Source organism: Rana temporaria, chromosome 2 (assembly GCF_905171775.1).
Source record: "Rana temporaria chromosome 2, aRanTem1.1, whole genome shotgun sequence".
Taxonomy (NCBI): Eukaryota; Metazoa; Chordata; class Amphibia; order Anura; family Ranidae; genus Rana; species Rana temporaria.
Window position 1 is genome coordinate 60242141 of NC_053490.1, and position 18660 is coordinate 60260800.

The window sequence follows — 18660 nt, forward strand, 5'->3', positions numbered from 1 at the left end:
CCACAAGAGCGCAGCTAATAGTACTGAAGAATGATGGTGGAAGTTCATCCTGTGTGGGTGTATCGTGTGCATCACCTTCTGTCCCGTCTGAAGAGTTGAGCTCATCTCCTTGTTAAGTGTCGTACTCAAGGCCTAAACAGGTAGGTTTTCTTTTGGTACCGAAACATTAAAACATATTTTTTTTAAATATCAAACATGTCCTACTCCTATTTACCTGCTCTGTGTAAAGGTTTTTGTACAGAGCAGCTCAGATCCTTCTCTTCTCAGGTCCCATGCCAGTGCTCCTGAACCAGAGCTCTGTGTCCGATCACACACTAAGCCTTGCCTTGGCCCCATCTCCTAATTAGCTCACTGGCTGTGATTGATAGCATCGGAAGCCAATAGCTCCCACCGCTACAGAAAGCCAATCAGCAGTGCAAGTCCCTGAAGAGACAAGGCTCTCGTGGACATCGCTGGATCGAGAGGGGACTCATGTAAGTATAGGGGGGCTGCTGCACACAGAAGATTTTTTTTTTTACCTTCATGCATAGAAAACATGAAGGTAAAAACCCTTGTGTCTTTACAACCACTTCAATAAAAAGTAACCTTTAAGGCGGTGCCTCCAAGCGGCTGACAGATGGAGAGAAGCGGGTACAGTTAGACCCTATGAAAACATCAGCTTTGACATGTAGACTGTAAGCCAATTTGACTGTTGTGTCAAAATGAGATATCTTGCTCAGTCTGGTAGTAGTCTGAACTAATAAGGCAAGTTGTAGGCAAGATGTTGATTTTTATACAGATTTTTGAAAAGTCTACAATATTTTGATGTTTTTATACATGCTTAATTTTGTTAGTTTTATTTACTCAGCTGCATCTGTTAGACTCCTTTCACACTGAGGCAGTTTTCAGGCGTTTTAGCGCTAGAAATAGCCTCTAAAAAGCTCATAAAACTGCATCCCTTTCAGTGCAATTTCACACTGGGGCGATGCGCTTGCGCAACATTAGAAAAAGTCCTGCAAGCAGCATCTGGGGTGGGTTGGGAGCATGCACCTGCCTATTGAAATTAATGGGCAGTGCTTCCAATGCACCCTAAAAGCGCATTAAAAACTGGACATTTTCCCTTTAAAAAAAAACGCCTAAAAAGTGCTACAAAAACACTGCAAAACGGCCGAAGCTTTAGCATCGCTGCAGTGTGAAAAGGGTCTTATATGGCTTTTGATTCACAGGAAAAATCTAATAAGTCTAATATTTTCCATTTACTTTTTAAAGCTGCTACTTTGGCAAAGTTTCCTGGGACTTCATAAGCTGTGATCAGTGACGCTGTTACGAGAAAAATTGCGGCGTTGAAATATCACCTGAAGGGAAACATCAGAAACCTCAGCAGAATACCACAAACTTTTATGTCATTAATGTCATTTACCACAGTTAACACCACTTTCTATTCCCTGTGTTGTAGTTTTTGTATATTTACATGATAATAAAGTTGTGTGTATTGTACTGTGTTATTGTTTTTTTTCCAAATGTTTGCTAGTTTTATAGGCCTACAATATATAAAATACAATATATAAATACACAGCATTTCAAAATGTAATAGGAATGTATTTTTTTTAAATTTTGCATTCAGAAGTACATTAACATTTATATTTAAAATATATTTAAAAAAAACATTCTTAATATATTTTTCCGAAATATATTGCCATATATTTGAAATGCTACAATTTTGGCCAGATTCAATACATTTCAATATATTTGTGCATATTTGTGAAATATATTGCAAATATATTCATACATATATGTTAAATGTACTTCTGAATGCATTTAGCAATATATTTTTGCAGCCATAAATATATTGCAAAGTGCATTTTGAAATGCATTGAAATGCATTGTGAATATATTCATAAATATATGTGAAATGTACTTCTGAATGCATTTAGCAGTATATTTCTGAATATATTCACAATGCATTCCAAAATGCACATTGCAAAATATTTATGGTTGCATAAATATATTGCTAAATGCATTCAGAAGTGCATTTAACATATATTTATGAATATATTTGCAACATATTTCACAATGCATTCCAAAATATATTCAAATATATTGAAATATATATTTGAAATATATTGAATCTGGCCAAAATTGTAGCATTTCAAATATATGGCAATATATTTGAGAAACATATATTAAGAATGTTTTTTTAAAATATATTTAAAATATATTTTACTTCCACATGGGTACATACTCCCTCTTCAGTACAGACCCCCCTCCCGTACAGCCGCCCTCCCTCCCTACCAGTACAGACCCCCCTTCCAGTACAGACCTCCTCCCACCCCACCAGTACAGACACCCTCTCAAGTACAAAGCTCACCCCCTACCAGTACAGACCTCCTTCCTTCTCACCAATATACCCCCCCCCCCCAAAGTATAGGCCCCCTTCCCTCCCACCAGTACAGAGCCACCCTGCAGTACAGATGCCCTCCCTCCACACCAGTACAGAGTCCCCTTCCTCCCCACCAATACACCCCAGCTCCTTCACTTTTCGGGAGGCCACTGTCTGAATAGAAATGTCTGTCCTCTGCCAGCCTGCTTTAGGAAAGGACCACCTTTCTATGTGGAAGCTGTATTGTCTCTGCAGAAGTCCAACACACTTCCCTACCGAGCAAGAGCTGTCCCCTGACAACATGCAATATAGAAGGACTTTAGCTCTCTGTGGGGAAGCACGTTATTTCTTTGCAGAGGTCCAATATGTCCCCTGCTGAGTCAGACCATTAGCTCTGCAATCAGCACAGCTTATGCTCCCCACTGATTGGAAAGCTCTAGCTTTGACACAGCAAAGGGTGGTTCAATGGTTTGAGCTACTGTTGGGTGCCTGTCGGGGGAAGCCTTGCTGTGTGGGAGCCACTATTGAGCGTGTTTGAAAATGTTCTTCATCTGGCCAATCATGGAAGTTCTAAAAGTTTGAGTATAGTGTTTTGGAGTCAGCAGAGGGTGTGTCAGACTGCTACAGAGAGGCCACTGCTTACACACAGAGAGTAATGCCGCGTGGACTTTTTTCTTCGGAAATTTCGATCGTGTGTGGGCCCCATCAGACTTTTTCCCGTCAGTGTTTAGAAATAGAACATGTTTTATTTTTTTCCGATGGAAAAAAAACATTAGGAAATTCCTATCGTCTGTGTGCAACTCCGATGGAGAAAAAACCCACGCATGCTCAGAATCAAGTCGGAAGCATTGAACTTCATTACGACGGCGCAGCGTACCGTTTTTACACTACGCCTCCTTAAATTACTTGAGCTACGCTTCATTCACGAAGCATTTGCTCCGTAATTTGCGGTGGCGTTTCGTAAAAGTGGCCGGCGTAAGCGTGCGTAATTTAAATGATCCCGTAGGGGGCGTGGATCATTTAAATTAGGCGCGTTCCCGCGCCGAACGTAGTGCGCATGCTCCGTCGGGAAACTTTCCCGACGTGCATTGCGGTAAATGACGTCGCAAGGACGTCATTTGCTTCGACCGGAACGTAAATGGCGTCCAGCGCCATTCACGATCCACTTACGCAAACGACGCAAATTTCGAAAAACGCGACGCGGGAACGACGTCCATACTTAGCATTGGCTGCGCCTCCTAATAGCAGGAGCAGCCTTACGACGGAAGCGCCGTACGCAAACGACGTAAAACTCGAACGCCGGGCGCGCAATTTGCATACTCTACGCTGACCACTACGGGAACGCCACCTAGCGGCCAGCGTCAGAATGCAGCCTAAGATACGACGGCATAAGAGCCTTATGCCAGTCATATCTTAGGCTACAGTCGGCGTATCGAGCTTTCTGAATACAGAAAGTCGATACGCCGGCGCTACTTAGCAATTACGCTGCGTATCTATGGATACGCAGGCGTAATTGCTACCTGAATCTACCCCACTGTGTTTTGGACGGTTGAAATTTGGTCTGACAGTGTGTATGCAAGACAGCTTGAATGGAATTCCGATGAAAAATTTCATCGGGTTTTAGGCCATCGGAAATTCCGATGGGTCCTTCTCCATAGCTTGCTGGCAAGCTGTAACTGTTTTCTAAACACATCGAATAGTAGAATTGCACAACTTGTGCTTTAATGAAGTTGGAAAGTATTTAGCTGATGTAAACGAAACCTTTGGTTGGGCTAGTCTGTGATTGGCTGATGTCTACCTACCCAGAATGTTGGCTGTGCGCTGCAGAATTCCTGAGACGTCTTCTGAATCTTCATTAGCCGGGAGACCCGCATATGGACATTTCAGCGAAGCATTATGCAGATTCTTCTCGGCATCCGGGCAGCTTTAAAAGAAAGAGTAACACGTCAGAAGAGGATGAGATACGAGCCCACCGTCTCCTAGAGCCTAACCTTCTCAGTGCCTTTCCTCATTAAATTGTTAGCAAATCCCTAATTAGCACATAGCGCTCAGGCAAATCATTTCACACATGGAGCTGCTGTTTATCACCGGGAGAATTATCAGCTTGTATCACTAGTGCTAATTTACTGCATCATTAGGAGGCTGAATATTGAAAAGTGAAGAGACATGTTTGAGTAACAGCTTTGCCCCAGGAAGCAGAAAATGAGAATTTTTCGGTATATTGTATAAGTTATAATAGCTAGATTCACGTAGTTTGCCGCAACTTTAAGGCGGCGTAGCGTATCGTATTTACGCTACGCCGCCTTAAGTCAGAGAGGCAAGTACTGTATTCTCAAAGTACTTGCCTCCTAACTTACGGCGGCGTAGCGTAAATGCGGCGGGCGCAAGTGCGCCTAATTCAAAATAGGCTGAGGGGGCGTGTTTTATGATAATATGCTTTGACGCTTTTTTGGAACGGCGCATGCGCCGTCCGCCTACATTTCCCAGTGTGCATTGCGGGTAAGTACGCAGCACGGTCCTATTGATTTCGACGTGGACGTAAATGACGTAAATCCCTATTCACGGACGACTTACGCAAACAATGTAAAATTTTCGAATTTCGAAGCGGGAACGGCGGCCATACTTAAAGCGGGAGTTCAACCATTTCTTTTTTTTTTTTTTTTTTTCCCTTAGCTTCCTGCTCGTTCGGTCTAGGGGAATCGGCTATTTGTATTAAAATATGAGCTGTACTTACCCGTTTTCGAGATGCATCTTCTTCCGTCGCTTCCGGGTATGGGTCTTCGGGAGCGGGCGTTCCTTCTTGATTGACAGTCTTCCGAGAGGCTTCCGACGGTCGCATCCATCGCGTCACTCGTAGCCGAAAGAAGCCGAACGTCGGTGCGGCTCTATACTGCGCCTGCGCACCGACGTTCGGCTTCTTTCGGAAAATCGTGACGCGATGGATGTGACCGTCGGAAGCCTCTCGGAAGACTGTCAATCAAGAAGGAACGCCCATTCCCGCAGCCCATACCCGGAAGCGGCGGAGAGGATGCATCTCGTAAACGGGTAAGTAATGCTCATATTTTAAAACAAATAGCCGATTCCCCTAGAGAAAACGAGCATGAATCTAAGGGGAAAAAGTGCCCTTTAAGGGTGAACCACCGCTTTAACATACTTTTTGACAGAATAACTTTAGGCCTGATAAAGCGTTACGTAAATGGCGTATCTGTACTGCGTCGGCCGGGCGTACGTTCGTGAATAGGCGTATCTAGTGATTTACATATTCTACGCCAACTGCAATGGAAGCGCCACCTAGCGGCCAGCCTAAATATTGCACCCTAAGATAGGACGGCGCAAGCCGTCTTATCTTAGATAGGTTTAAGTGTATCTCTGTTTGAGAATACACTTAAACTTAGGTCGGCGCAGATTCCGAGTTAGGTCGGCGTATCTACTGATACGCCGACCTAACTCTACCTGAATCTAGCTATAAGTGTTTAGCTGCATAGAGGACCTGGCACTGTGTAGTTGATGTAAGGATCCCCATATTCACATATGAATATACAGGTAGTATATGAATGTGTATGAAGGTAGCATTTTTTAATCAGATATAAATGTCAAAAATAAATTCAGCACTGTAGTTATTACAATATTTTTAAAGCTGAAAATCTTAGTTTTTTGGTTTTGGATAGAGAAGAGAAATCTTAAAGTGGATGTAAACCCTCTCCTATACCCCGTGAAGTGAACAGCCTCAGCAGAGGCGTAACTAGAATGTTCAGGGCCCAGGTGCAAGAAACCATGATAGGCCCCCCCTGCTCCCCCTTTTCCATCCGAGCCCTAGGCTTCCAATTTTGGGAGGGTGTCATCCATGGATATTCTCCCAGAACCCGGCCTTCTGCGTGCCCCCTCAGTCGTGCATCCAGTCAACGCTGTATCTTGGCCTAGGCCAACAAAGCCAAGGCCTAGGGCGGCACTTTGCAGGGGGGCAGCATGAAAATAGTCTTGCCGGCTTGTGCTACACTTTTAGTGCAATGCCAGTCTTATGAGGTGGACTGGGCCACAAGACAAATCAGTCTTGTGCTCCCATAAAGCAGCCGCACTGCTGCTGGTATGATAGGGATGGCGCATACACAAGGGATACTGACATGGTCATCTATACCTATCAGGTAGGTAGTAGGACTCTCATACCTCCCAACTTTCTGAGATGGCAATGAGGGACACCTATCAGCAAAAGTATGCAGGCATAGGACACACCCCTTGCCATGCCCCCTTAAAGGAGAATTGTACAAAAAAAATAAGATTGGTTAAACCCACAAGTGCTTTTTTTACCACTACTATTTCTTTATATTGGCTTTTGGAATTTACAAATGCAGCAATTTAGAAATCAAACACTTTTTGATAGATAAAAAGTGCATTTTATATACATCTGTATAGATCAGACCAAAATGAGGGACAAATGAGGAGAATGAGGGACATTGCTCCAAATCAGGCACAGTCCCTCAAAATCAGGGACAGTTGGGAGGTATGGGACTCTCCTGCAATTCTTTGCTTGTGTCAGTTGTACATATTTGGGAATCTTAATTTTATTTCTGTTGATTGCTGATGAGAAAAATATACAGATGGATTTGTTTGTTCCTGCCCCCAATCCTTCCTTTGCTCACTGCCTGGACCACATTCACCTTCATCACCGTGCTATATGTTTTCTGCTGCACTACTGGCCTGGTTATACCTTCTTATGCCGCGTACACACGATCAATTTTCAGCATGAAAAAAAACGTTGATTTTCAGCATGTTGAAAAAACATAGTTTCCCAACTTCATCATTAAAACGATGTTGCCCACACACCATCGTTTTAAAAAAATGATCTAGCAAAGCGCTGTGACGTACAACACGTACGACGGCACTATAAAGGGGAAGTTCCATGCGGATGACGCCACCCTTGGGGCTGCTTTAGCTGATTCCGTGTTAGTAAAAGACGATTCACGCTTTTTTGTCTGTTACAGCGTGATGAATGTGCTTACTCCATTATGAACGGTAGTTTTACCAGAACGAGCGCTCCCGTCTCATAACTTGCTTCTGAGCATGCGCAGGTTTTTAACATAGTTTGAGCCCACACATGATCATTTTTTACAACACGAAAAACGACATAGTTTAAACGACTTTAAAAAATGCAGCATGTTCTAATTCTTTTTTTTTTTTTTCGTTTTTCAGAACCTGAAAAATGCCAAAAAATGATCGTGTGTACGCATTAGTCTTCCATTAATTTAGCAGAAGTAGAACTATAGGCAACACTTTTTTGTTTCCATTTTGGATTGAGTAAGGGATGGTTATAGCCCCTATTAAAAAAAAAATTGTCATCAATTAATTTCTCTTTATTTTTAGTGAGAGTAAATCTCTGCAGAAAATTTCAGGTATTAAACAGGAAGGGGTGTGACCTTGACAGGAAGGGGTAAATCATATTTAAATTAGGAGTTGCACAAATTTAATCAGGCCTAGGGCAGCACAAAACCTAAATACACCACTGCATCCAGTGCAATCACAGCGGCCCTTTATCATGTGATTAGCTGATCACATGTAAACAGACTTGCCAGGTTTTCTGCAGCCCTTTCCTCCCACGCTGTGTCTGTGTGAGGAAAGGACTGCCGTTAACCTTCAAGAATGTCAATAAATAGTTTACACTGATAATCAGTGCCCCAATCATCAGTGCCACCTATCAGTACTCATTAATGCCACCCATAAGTTCCCATCAATGCCACCTATCAGTGTCTATCAATTCTGTCTACAAGTGTTACCTATCAGTGCTCATCAATGCCGCCTAACAGTGTCCATCAGTGTCACCTATCAATGCTCTTCAATGCTGCCCATCAGTGCCATCTATCAGTTCTCATCAATGCTGCCTATCATTGCTCATCGAAGCTGCCTGTCAGTGCCCATCAGTGCTACCCATCAGTGCTCATCAGTGCCACATATCAGTATATATCAGTGCCACATGTCAGTGCTCAATGCCCAGTGCTGCCTATCAGTGCCACCTATCAGTGCTCACCAATGCTGCCTATGAGTTCTGCCTATTAGTGCTCATCAATGTCACCTATCAGTGCCCACCAGTGCCTCCTATCAGTGCTCATCAATACCACCTATTAGTGCTGCCTATCAGTGCCCATCAATTCCGCCTACAAGTGTTACCTATCAGTGCTCATCAATCCCGCATATTAGTCCCCATCAATTCTGCTGATTAGCACCACCTATCAGTGCTCATCAATGCTGCCTAACAGCGTCCATCAGTGACACCTATCAATGCTTATCAATGCCACCTATCAGTATCTATCTGTGCTCAGTGACCATCAGTGCTGCTATCAGTGCCACCTATCAGTGCTCACCAATGCTGCCTATGAGTTCTGCCTATCAGTGCTCATCAATACCACCTATCAGTGCCCATTAGTGCCTCCTATCAGTGCCCATTAGGTCCAATCAGGAAATCTCTCCAGAAAATTTCAGGGCAGGTATTAAACAGGAAGGGGTGTGACCTTGACAGGAATGGGTGGATCATATTTAAATTAGGAGTTGCACACATTTAGTCAGGCCTAGGGCAGCACAAAACCTAAATACACCACTGCATCCAGTGCAATCACAGCGGCCCTTTATCATGTGATTAGCTGATCACATGTAAACAGACTTGCCAGGTTTTCTGCAGCCCTTTCCTCCCACTCTGCAGCCCATGAGGTCCTCCTATCCGTACCCATTATTGCCTTCTATCAGTGCTCATTAGTGCCTCCTATCAGTGCCCATTAGTGCCTCCTATCAGGGCTCATCAGTGAAGCCTAGCAGTACACATAAGTTGGTCACAGCTGATCACGTGGTAAGGAGCCTCCATCAGAAGCTCCTTATTACGATCGGAGATGCAGTGTGTCAGACTGACACACAGCACCAGTGATCGCCACGCTGAGCGTCCCCGAGGTGCACGCGCTGGCATGTTATCCTGCTTGACGTCATATGACCCCCGCCAGGATAACACAACCACTTCTGCTATAGGCCGGGTGGGAAGTGGTTAAAGCGGTTGTAAACCCTTACATACAGTATACCCAGTGAAGTAACTGGCCTCAGGTGATACACAGAGATGAAACAAATCCTCCTACATAAGTTGCACCTTTCTATCTGCAGTCTCCTCCTCTGTACATCTGTTCAAAGTGCTGACTTATAAAGGTTGTCTGCGAGTTCAGTAAAAAGGAAGCTGATTGGAGGGAAGGGACACACCTCCCCTTCACACAACACAAAAGAACAGAGCTGAGGCAGTCAATCAGCTGGATCTTCCTCCATGTAACCTTTTTTTCTTGGTGTCAGGAAAACTTGCCAGAAGTGATTCATGCTGATAACAGAGGAATGCAGCAGCAGACAAAAGTGACACTTCGGCCTCGTACACACGACCGAACATGTCCGCTGAAACTGGTCCGTCGGACCAGTTTCAGCAGACATGTTCGGTCGTGTGTAGGGCCGACCGGACAATTTTCCGGCCTAGCGGACAGGTTTCCAGCAGACAACTGTTTCTTAGCATGCTAAGAAACATGTCCGCTGGAAGCCTGTCCGCCGGACATGTCCAATGGTCAGTACGACTCATCGGACATGTCTGCTGGCCCGAGAACCCGCGCATTGCGTCAAAGTGATTTGACGCATGCGTGGAAGCATTGAACTTCCGGGTTCGCGCACGTCGCCGCGTCGCTGTCACGTCGCCGCATCGTCACCGCGTATTCTGTCCGCGCGGAATTTGGTCTGATGGTGTGTACAGTCATCAGACCAAATGATCCCATCGGACATGTTGGGTCGTCTGTACAAGGCCTCAGTGCTCTTTATTAAGACAAGTATACACTATAGAGGGCTATGCTGTGTTCATGTTTCATATCTGAGGTTTACAACCTCTTTAACCACTTACCCCCCGGACAGGGCAGGACTTAGGGTGGTGGGGGCCCCTGGGCTTGAGTGTTGAAGGGGCCCCCTGGAGCCGAGAATTGGGGGGATCAAAGTTGTTGAGCGGGGGGGGCGAATTGAAGTTGTTGAGCGGGGGGGAGCACATTAAAGTTGTTGAGCGGGGGGGGGGGATTTTTCAGTTGTTGAGGGGGGGAGTGCCTCTCACCTGTGCCAACAGCCGGGGCCACAGACTGTCATTAGCCCGGCTGTCGGCTTTCTTCCCTTCAGCAGCCACAGTCCTCCACACACCACTCCGGTTCCTCCTGCTTCCGTGCTGCCTCCTCTTGCAGTGCGGGAAAATTAATTAAATGCGGGAAGAAGCTGTCTGTGCGGGAAAGTCCCACAGAATCCGTGCGTGTTGGGAGGCATGCGCAGGGCCGCCATCAGGAATTTTGGGGCCCCTTGCACAGCTTAAGGCATGGGCCCCCTGAAGCAGAGAACCTAGGGGGGGTGGGGGTGCTGTCGCCTGAAATTGAGAAGGGTGGGGGCTGCCGCAAATTGAGAAGCCTTTACAAAAAAAAGAAGAAATAAAGAAGAAAACAAATATATATATATATATATATATATATATATATATATATATATATATATAAAAAAGGGGGGTAGCCATCCGGGGCCCTGGGGACCTCTGGGCCTTTTAATAAAAAGAAAAAATAAACCTCTGGGCCCTTTAATAATAAAAAAAAAACATTTATAAAAAATACATAAAAAAAGGGAGGTTGCCATCCGGGGCCCTGGGGACCTCTGGGCCCCTGGGAACCTCTGGGCATTTTAATAAAAAATAAAAAAATAAACATTTATAAAAAAAATAAAAAAAGGGGGGTTGCCACATGGGGCCCTGGGGACCTCTGAGCCCTTTAATAAAAAAAAAAAAATATATATATATATATATATATATATACAGTGGGGATCGAAAGTTTGGGCACCCCAGGTAAAAATTTGTATTAATGTGCATAACGAAGCCAAGGAAAGAGGGAAAAATCTCCAAAAGGCATCAAATTACAGATTAGACATTCTTATAATATGTCAAAAAAAGTTAGATTTTGTTTCCATCATTTACACTTTCAAAATTACAGAAAACAAAAAAATGGCATCTGCAAAAGTTTGGGCACCCTGCAGAGTTAATATCTTGCACTGCCCCCTTTGGCAAGTATCACAGCTCGTAAACGCTTTTTGTAGCCAGCCAAGAGTCTTTCAATTCTTGTTTGAGGGATCTTTGCCCATTCTTCCTTACAAAAGTCTTTCAGTTCTTTGAGATTTCTGGGCTGTCTGTCACGCATTGCTCTTTTAAGGTCTATCCATAGATTTTCAATTATGTTGAGGTCAGGAGATTGTGAAGGCCATGGCAAAACCTTCAGTTTACGCCTCTTGATGTAATCCCCCATGGATTTTGAGGTGTGTTTAGGATCATTATCCATTTGTAGAAGCCATCCTCTCTTTAACTTCAGCTTTTTCACAGATGGCATCAAGTTACCATCCAAAATTTGCTGAAATTTTATTGAATCCATTTTTCCTTCTACTCGTGAAATTTTCCCTGTGCCACTGGCTGCAATACAACCCCAAAGCATGATTGATCCACCCCCATGCTTCACAGTTGGACAGAGGTTCTTTTCATTAAATTCTGTGCTCTTTCTTCTCCAAACGTCCCTTTGCTCATTCCGGACAAAAAATACTATTTTAACCTCATCGGTCCACAGAACTTGTTTCCAAAATGCATCAGGCCTGTCTATATGTTCATTTGCGAAGTTCAAACGCTGATTTTTGTGGTGAGGACGTAGGAGAGGTTTTCTTCTGATGACTCTTCCATGAAGACCATATTTGTACAAGTATCTCTTTATAGTGGAATAGTGTACCACAACTCCAGTGTCTGCCAGATCTTTCTGGAGGGATCGTTCAGTCAAACGTGGGTTTTGAATTGCTTTTCTCACAATCCTGCGAGCTGTTCTGTCTATTTGTCTTGGTCTTCCAGATCTTGCTTTAACTTCCACTGTTCCTGATGACTGCCATTTATTAACTACATTCCGAACAGAGGATATTGACATCTGAAAACGCTTTGCTATCTTCTTATAGCCTTCTCCAGCTTTGTGAGCGTCAACTTTTTTCAGTTTCAATTTTCTAGACAACTGCTTAGAAGAACCCATGGTGCTGATTGTTGGGGCAAGGTCAGATGAGTCTGGGCATTTAAAACATTTGAGATTGACATCACCTGGTCTTCCCAGACGATGATTGAGAACAATCCATGACACTGGTAGCTCTCAGCTTTGCAAAGGGGGTGCAGTGCATGCTATAAATTCTGCAGGGTGCCCAAACTTTTGCAGACGCCATTTTTTTGTTTTCTGTAATTTTGAAAGTGTAAATGATGGAAATAAAATATAACTTTTTTTGACATATTATAAGAATGTCTAATCTGTAATTTGATGCCTTTTGGAGATTTATCCATCTTTCCTTGGCCTCGTTATGCACATTAATACAAATTTCTACCTGGGGTGCCCAAACTTTCGATCCCCACTGTATATAAAAAAATAAAAAAGGTGGGTTGCCATCCGGGGGCCGTGGAGACCCCTGAGCCCTTTAATAATAATAATAATAATAATAATATATATATATATATTATTATTATTATTAAAGGGCCCAGGGGTCTCCAGGGCCCCGGACGGCAACCCCCCTTTTTTTTATTTATTTTTTGTAAAAAAATGTTTTTTTTATATATATTTTTTATTTTTATATATATATATTATTATATATATAAAAATAAAAAATATATAAAAAAAACATTTTTTTACAAAAAATAAATAAATTAAATAAAAATAAATAAAAAAAATAAATAAAAAGGGGGGGTTGCCGTCCAGGGCCCTGGGGGGCTCCAGGCCCCTGGGGACCTCTGGACCCCTAAAAAAAAAAAAAAAAAAAAAAAAAGATTTTTTTTTTTTTTTTTTTTTAGGGGGCCCCCTATTGGGTGGGGCCCCTGGGCTTGAGCCCAGTCAAGCCCAATGGTAAGTCCGGCCCTGCCCCCGGACCATATTGCTGCCCAAAGACCAGAGTACTTTTTGCGATTCGGGACTGCGTCGCTTTAACAGACAATTGCGCGGTCGTGAGACGTGGCTCCCAAACAAAATTGGCGTCCTTTTTTTCCCACAAATAGAGCTTTCTTTTGGTGGTATTTGATCACCTCTGCGTTTTTTATTTTTTGCGCTATAAACAAAAATAGAACGACAATTTTGAAAAAAATGAATATTTTTTACTTTTTGCTGTAATAAATATCCCCCAAAAATATATAAAAAAACATTTTTTTTCCTCAGTTTAGGCCGATACGTATTCTTCTACATATTTTTCGTAAAAAAAAATCGCAATAAGCGTTTATTGATTGGTTTGCGCAAAAGTTATAGCGTTTACAAAATAGGGGGTATTTTTATGGCATTTTTATTAATATTTTTTTTTACTAGTAATGGCGGCGATCAGCGATTTTTTTTTCGGTATTGCGACATTATGGCGGACACTTCGGACATTTTTGACACATTTTTGGGACCATTGGCATTTTTATAGCGATCAGTGCTATAAAAATGCATTAGATTACTATAAAAATGCCACTGGCAGTGAAGGGGTTAACACTAGGGGGCGGGGAAGGGGTTAAGTATGCCTGGGTGTGTTCTTACTGTAGGGGGGGGGGTGGCCTCACTAGGGGAAACACTGATCCTCGGTTCATACATTGTATGAACAGAAAATCAGCATTTCCCCTGCTGACAGGAACGAGAGCTGTGTGTTTACACACACAGCTCCCGTTCCCCGCTCTGTACCGAGCGATCGCGTGTGCCCGGCGGCGATCGCGCCCGCCGGGCACACGCACGGGAGTCGGGGGCGAGCGGGGGGCGCGCGTGCGCGCCTCCGGCGGCGCGCGTGCGCCCCTAGTCGCGGCTAAAAGGCAGGACGTCCATTTACGTGGTCTCGCCTAGGAGAGCCACCTTGTGGACGTATTATGACGGTGCGGCGACGGCAAGTGGTTAAAATAGAAATGAAAGGCAAAACATTTGTGTATAAGTATAAAAAACAATGTTTATGCCCTATTTTTATAAGTGATCTCATACCCTCTGTTTTCAGCTACATAAGATCTGGGGGAGGAGAAACAGCAGCACACCGATTGTAGCAAGAGACCAGGGATTCCACACAAAGTAAGCAATACAAAGAGAACATGAGACTTTACAAGTACAAAACAAGTACATGGCGCAGCAAACACAAATCAGGAATATGAAATTTAAGTTTTTTTTTTTTTTGCAGCTCTCCCCGATGGGAGGATTTTCTTACACTTCCTGTTCTGGAGATGCAAAGAGTATAATGCCAAAAAATGTCTTTAAAATGAATAGAATTCTCAATTTAAAGAGCCCTCATAGGAACAGGTCTTCCAAAAGCACAATTTTCCCTTATTTCATGCTCTTCTTTCAATCGATTTTTATTAGTATATTTTCACAGGTATACATAGACAGGCCCGGACCGGGACAAAAAATAGGCCCGGGCATTTTAGACTGAGCAGCCCGAGGGGGTAGGGGTTTGGGGCAAGGCGGGGTTAATGATGGGATGTGGGGTGAGATAAAGAAATATAGATAGACAGAGAGAGAGAGAGAGAGAGAGAAAGAAAAATAGATACAAAGAAAGATAGATATAGATAGAAAGATAAAGATATAAAGAAAAAGAAAGGTGGATAGATAGATAGATAGATAGATAGATAGATAGATAGATAGATAGATAGATAGATAGATAGATAGATAGAGATAGAGATAGATAGATAGATAGATAGATAGATAGATAGATAGATAGATAGATAGATAGATAGATAGATAGATAGATAGATAGATAGATAGAAAGAAGGGAAGATAGATAGATAGATGAAGAAAGATAAAGATAGATAGATAGATAATAGAGAGAGAAAGAAAGGTGAAGAGAGAGAGAGAAGGGAATGAAGGGCACCCCCACATCAGTGTACAGTACACACAGTACTTACTCAGAGGCAGAAGGAACTGGATGGATGGATATCAGACTCAATTTTTTATTTTCTGTTTGGCTTTAGCTTGAATCTTCCCGCCCACATACCTTAGGCAGAAGAACAGTGTCTGTCGGGAGAGTGGGCGGGGCAGATACAGGAGGAGAGGAGGGGAGGAGTAGAAGCAGCTCCTCTCCTCTAACTGGTCGTGCGGGCAGCAGGGGGAGGGGAGAAATGTCAGAGCTGGCTGTGATACGCCCAGCTCATCTCTCTCTGGAGGATCTCTGCTATTAGGTAAACTGGGCGTCCCCTCTCGGCCTGCAACCCCTTGGTACACCCTGGGGAGACGTGACATGCGGCCCGCCGAGGGCCGTTCGCGGGCCGCAACCAGCCCGCAGGCCACCAAGGACCGTATGCGGGCCGCAACCGGCCCGCGTTCCACCGCGGCCCACCGGGCATATGCACAGTTTGCCCTATGGCCAGTCCGGGCCTGTACATAGATAACAATGTGGACCTTGTACGTCACGTAACAACATTGTTGTACCAAATCAGACAGATTTTTCCCCCTTTGGGATTGGGATTGACAAGTGTTGCTTAACCACTTAAGACCCGGACCAAAATGCAGGTAAAGGACCTGGCCAGTTTTTGCTAATCCGGCACTGAGTCGCTTTAACTGACAATTGCGCGGTCGGGCATCGTGGCTCCCAAACAAAATTGGCGTGCTTTTTTCCCCACAAATAAGGCTTTCTTTTGGTGGTGTTTGATCACCTCTGCGGTTTTTATTTTTTGCGCTATAAACAAAAATAGAGCGACAATTTTGAAAAAAAATCAATATTTTTTTACTTTTTGCTATAATAAATATCCCCCAAAGATATATAAAAAAAAATGTTTTCATCAGTTTAGGCCGATACGTATTCTTCTACCTATTTTTGGTAAAAAAAAACGCAATACGTGTTTATCGTTTGGTTTGCGCAAAATTTATAGCGTTTACAAAATAGGGGATAGTTTTATTGCATTTTTATTAATTATTTTTTTTTTACTAATGGCGGCGATCAGCGATTTTTTTTCGTGACTGCGACATTATGGCGGACACATCGGTCAATTTTGACACATCGGACAATTTTGACACAATTTTGGGACCATTGTCATTTTCACAGCAAAAAATGCTATAAAAATGCATTGTTTACTGTGAAAATGACAATTGCCGTTTAGGAGTTAACCACTAGGGGGCGCTGAAGGGGTTAAGTGTGACCTCATATGTGTTTCTAACTGTAGGGGGGCGGGGCTGTACATGTGACATCATTGATTGTCTTTCCCTATATCAGCGAACAGACGATCAATGACAGCGCCACAGTGAAGAACGGGGAAGCTGTGTTTACACACACCTCTCACCGTTCTTCAGCTCCGGGGACCGATCGCGGGACTCCGGCGGTGATCGGGTCCGCGGGTCCTGCGGCCGCGGTCACAGAGCTTCAGACCGGGTCGCGGGCACGTGCCCATGACCCACGGCTGGGCACTTTAAGAGGACATACATGTACGTGCTTGTGCCCAGCCGTGCCATTCTGCCGACGTATATGTGCAGGAGGCAGTCCTTAAGTGGTTAAAGTGGTTGTAAAGGTTTGTTTTTTATTTTCTAAATAGGTTCCTTTAAGCTAGTGCATTGTTGGTTCACTTACCTTTTTCTTTGATTTCCCTTCTAAAATGTTTTTTTTCTTTGTTTTCTTTGTCTGAATTTCTCACTTCCTGTTGCTCCTCAGAGCCGGTTCACACTAGTGTTGAGCAGAATATGCCATATTCGATTTCGCGATATATCTCGAATATATATTCGAATATTCGAGATATATTCGCTAAATTCGAATATTCGTGATATTTTATCGAAATGAAATTATTGCGATTTTTCGCTATTGCGAATGCGAAAATAATTGCGATTTTTTGATAACTGCGGTAGGAGCACTCTGATTGGCTCAGAATATTCGTGATATTTTATCGAAATATCGCAACATGCGAATGCGATATTTATTGCGCAATTTCGAGAAATGCTGGAGGAGCGCTCTGATTGGCTCAGAATATTCGTGATATTTTATCGAAATATCGCAACATGCGAATGCGATATTTATTGCGCAATTTCGACAAATGCTGTAGGAGCACTCTGATTGGCTCAGAATATTCGTGATATTTTACAATACAAAATAATTGCGAATATTCGGCAAATGCGGAAGGAGCACTCTGATTGGCTCAGAATATTCTTGATATTTTACAATACAAAATAATTGCGAATATTCGGCAAATGCAGAAGGAGCACTCTGATTGGCTCAGAATATTCTTGATATTTTACAATACAAAATAATTGCGAATATTCGGCAAATGCAGAAGGAGCACTCTGATTGGCTCAGAATATTCTTGATATTTTACAATAGAAAATAAAAAGTGTTTTGCATTGGTGGTGATTCTTTACTCTATCCATCTGTCACAGCCGTTTGTCAATCAAACACCTTAAAGATTGAACACGTTCATGCTGCATGCTTTGGACTTTTTTTCACTTCACATATCAAAGACATTTTTATGAAAGATTATTTTTCTATTATTGGGACTATATTTCTTTATATATTTGTTTCACTGTATATTTCACAAGTTATTTGCGCTTGCTTATTTTATAATTTGCCCACATGTCTTGTCACTAGACATATTTTTTATTCTTGTAGAGCGACTCCATTTTCTGTCTTGTATTAATTTATGTTGTATAACATTTTTGAGTTGCTGCTGTATTCTCCCCTTTTTTAAGGTATGCGCAATTTTTTCCTTCTTACAAAAAATAATAATATCAAACATACAAATATTCATAACATACACATACACAAAGCCCCCCCCTTTTGCATCAGAGACAATCAGAGTTCTCCTACCACAGTTATCGAAAATTCGCAATTATTTTCGCATTCGCAATAGCGAAAAATCGCAATATTTTTTTTTTCAATTTGGCAACATAAAAGGATCGCCTCAGCTTAGCTACTCTGCCCAGGGTCTCTAATCATACCAGCAATGCTTTTAGACGTCGATAGGATGTGATCTGTTTTAAAAATCAAATTGAAAAAATGCGAATATTCGGAATTGCGAATATTCACCGCGAAATTCGAAATATAGCGCGATTTCTCGAATATGCTATATTCGAGCCGAATATTCGCAATGCGAATATTCGTGAGCAACACTAGTTCACACTGGGATGACTCGTCAGGCAACTCAGCCGCCTAACAAGTTGCGTCTCATTATATTCAATAGAACCGTTCTAATAGGAGCGACGCAAGTCGCTACGACTTAGAAATAGGTTCTTGTATGACTTTGGGGGCGACTCGGGGCGACTTGCATTGACTTCTATACAGAAGTCATTTTGCAAGTCGCC

At 42.9% G+C, this 18660-nt stretch overlaps 1 protein-coding gene across 1 annotated transcript in view; it reads right to left on the reverse strand.

The window, feature by feature from the left end:
- GUCY1A2 (guanylate cyclase 1 soluble subunit alpha 2) overlaps positions 1-18660 on the reverse strand; it is a 293950-nt gene that overhangs the window by 182693 nt on the left and 92597 nt on the right. Inside the window, exon 3 of the mRNA XM_040340243.1 lies at positions 4162-4283. Coding sequence (XP_040196177.1) covers positions 4162-4283 — 122 coding nt within the window. The remainder of the gene's footprint in view (positions 1-4161; positions 4284-18660) is intronic.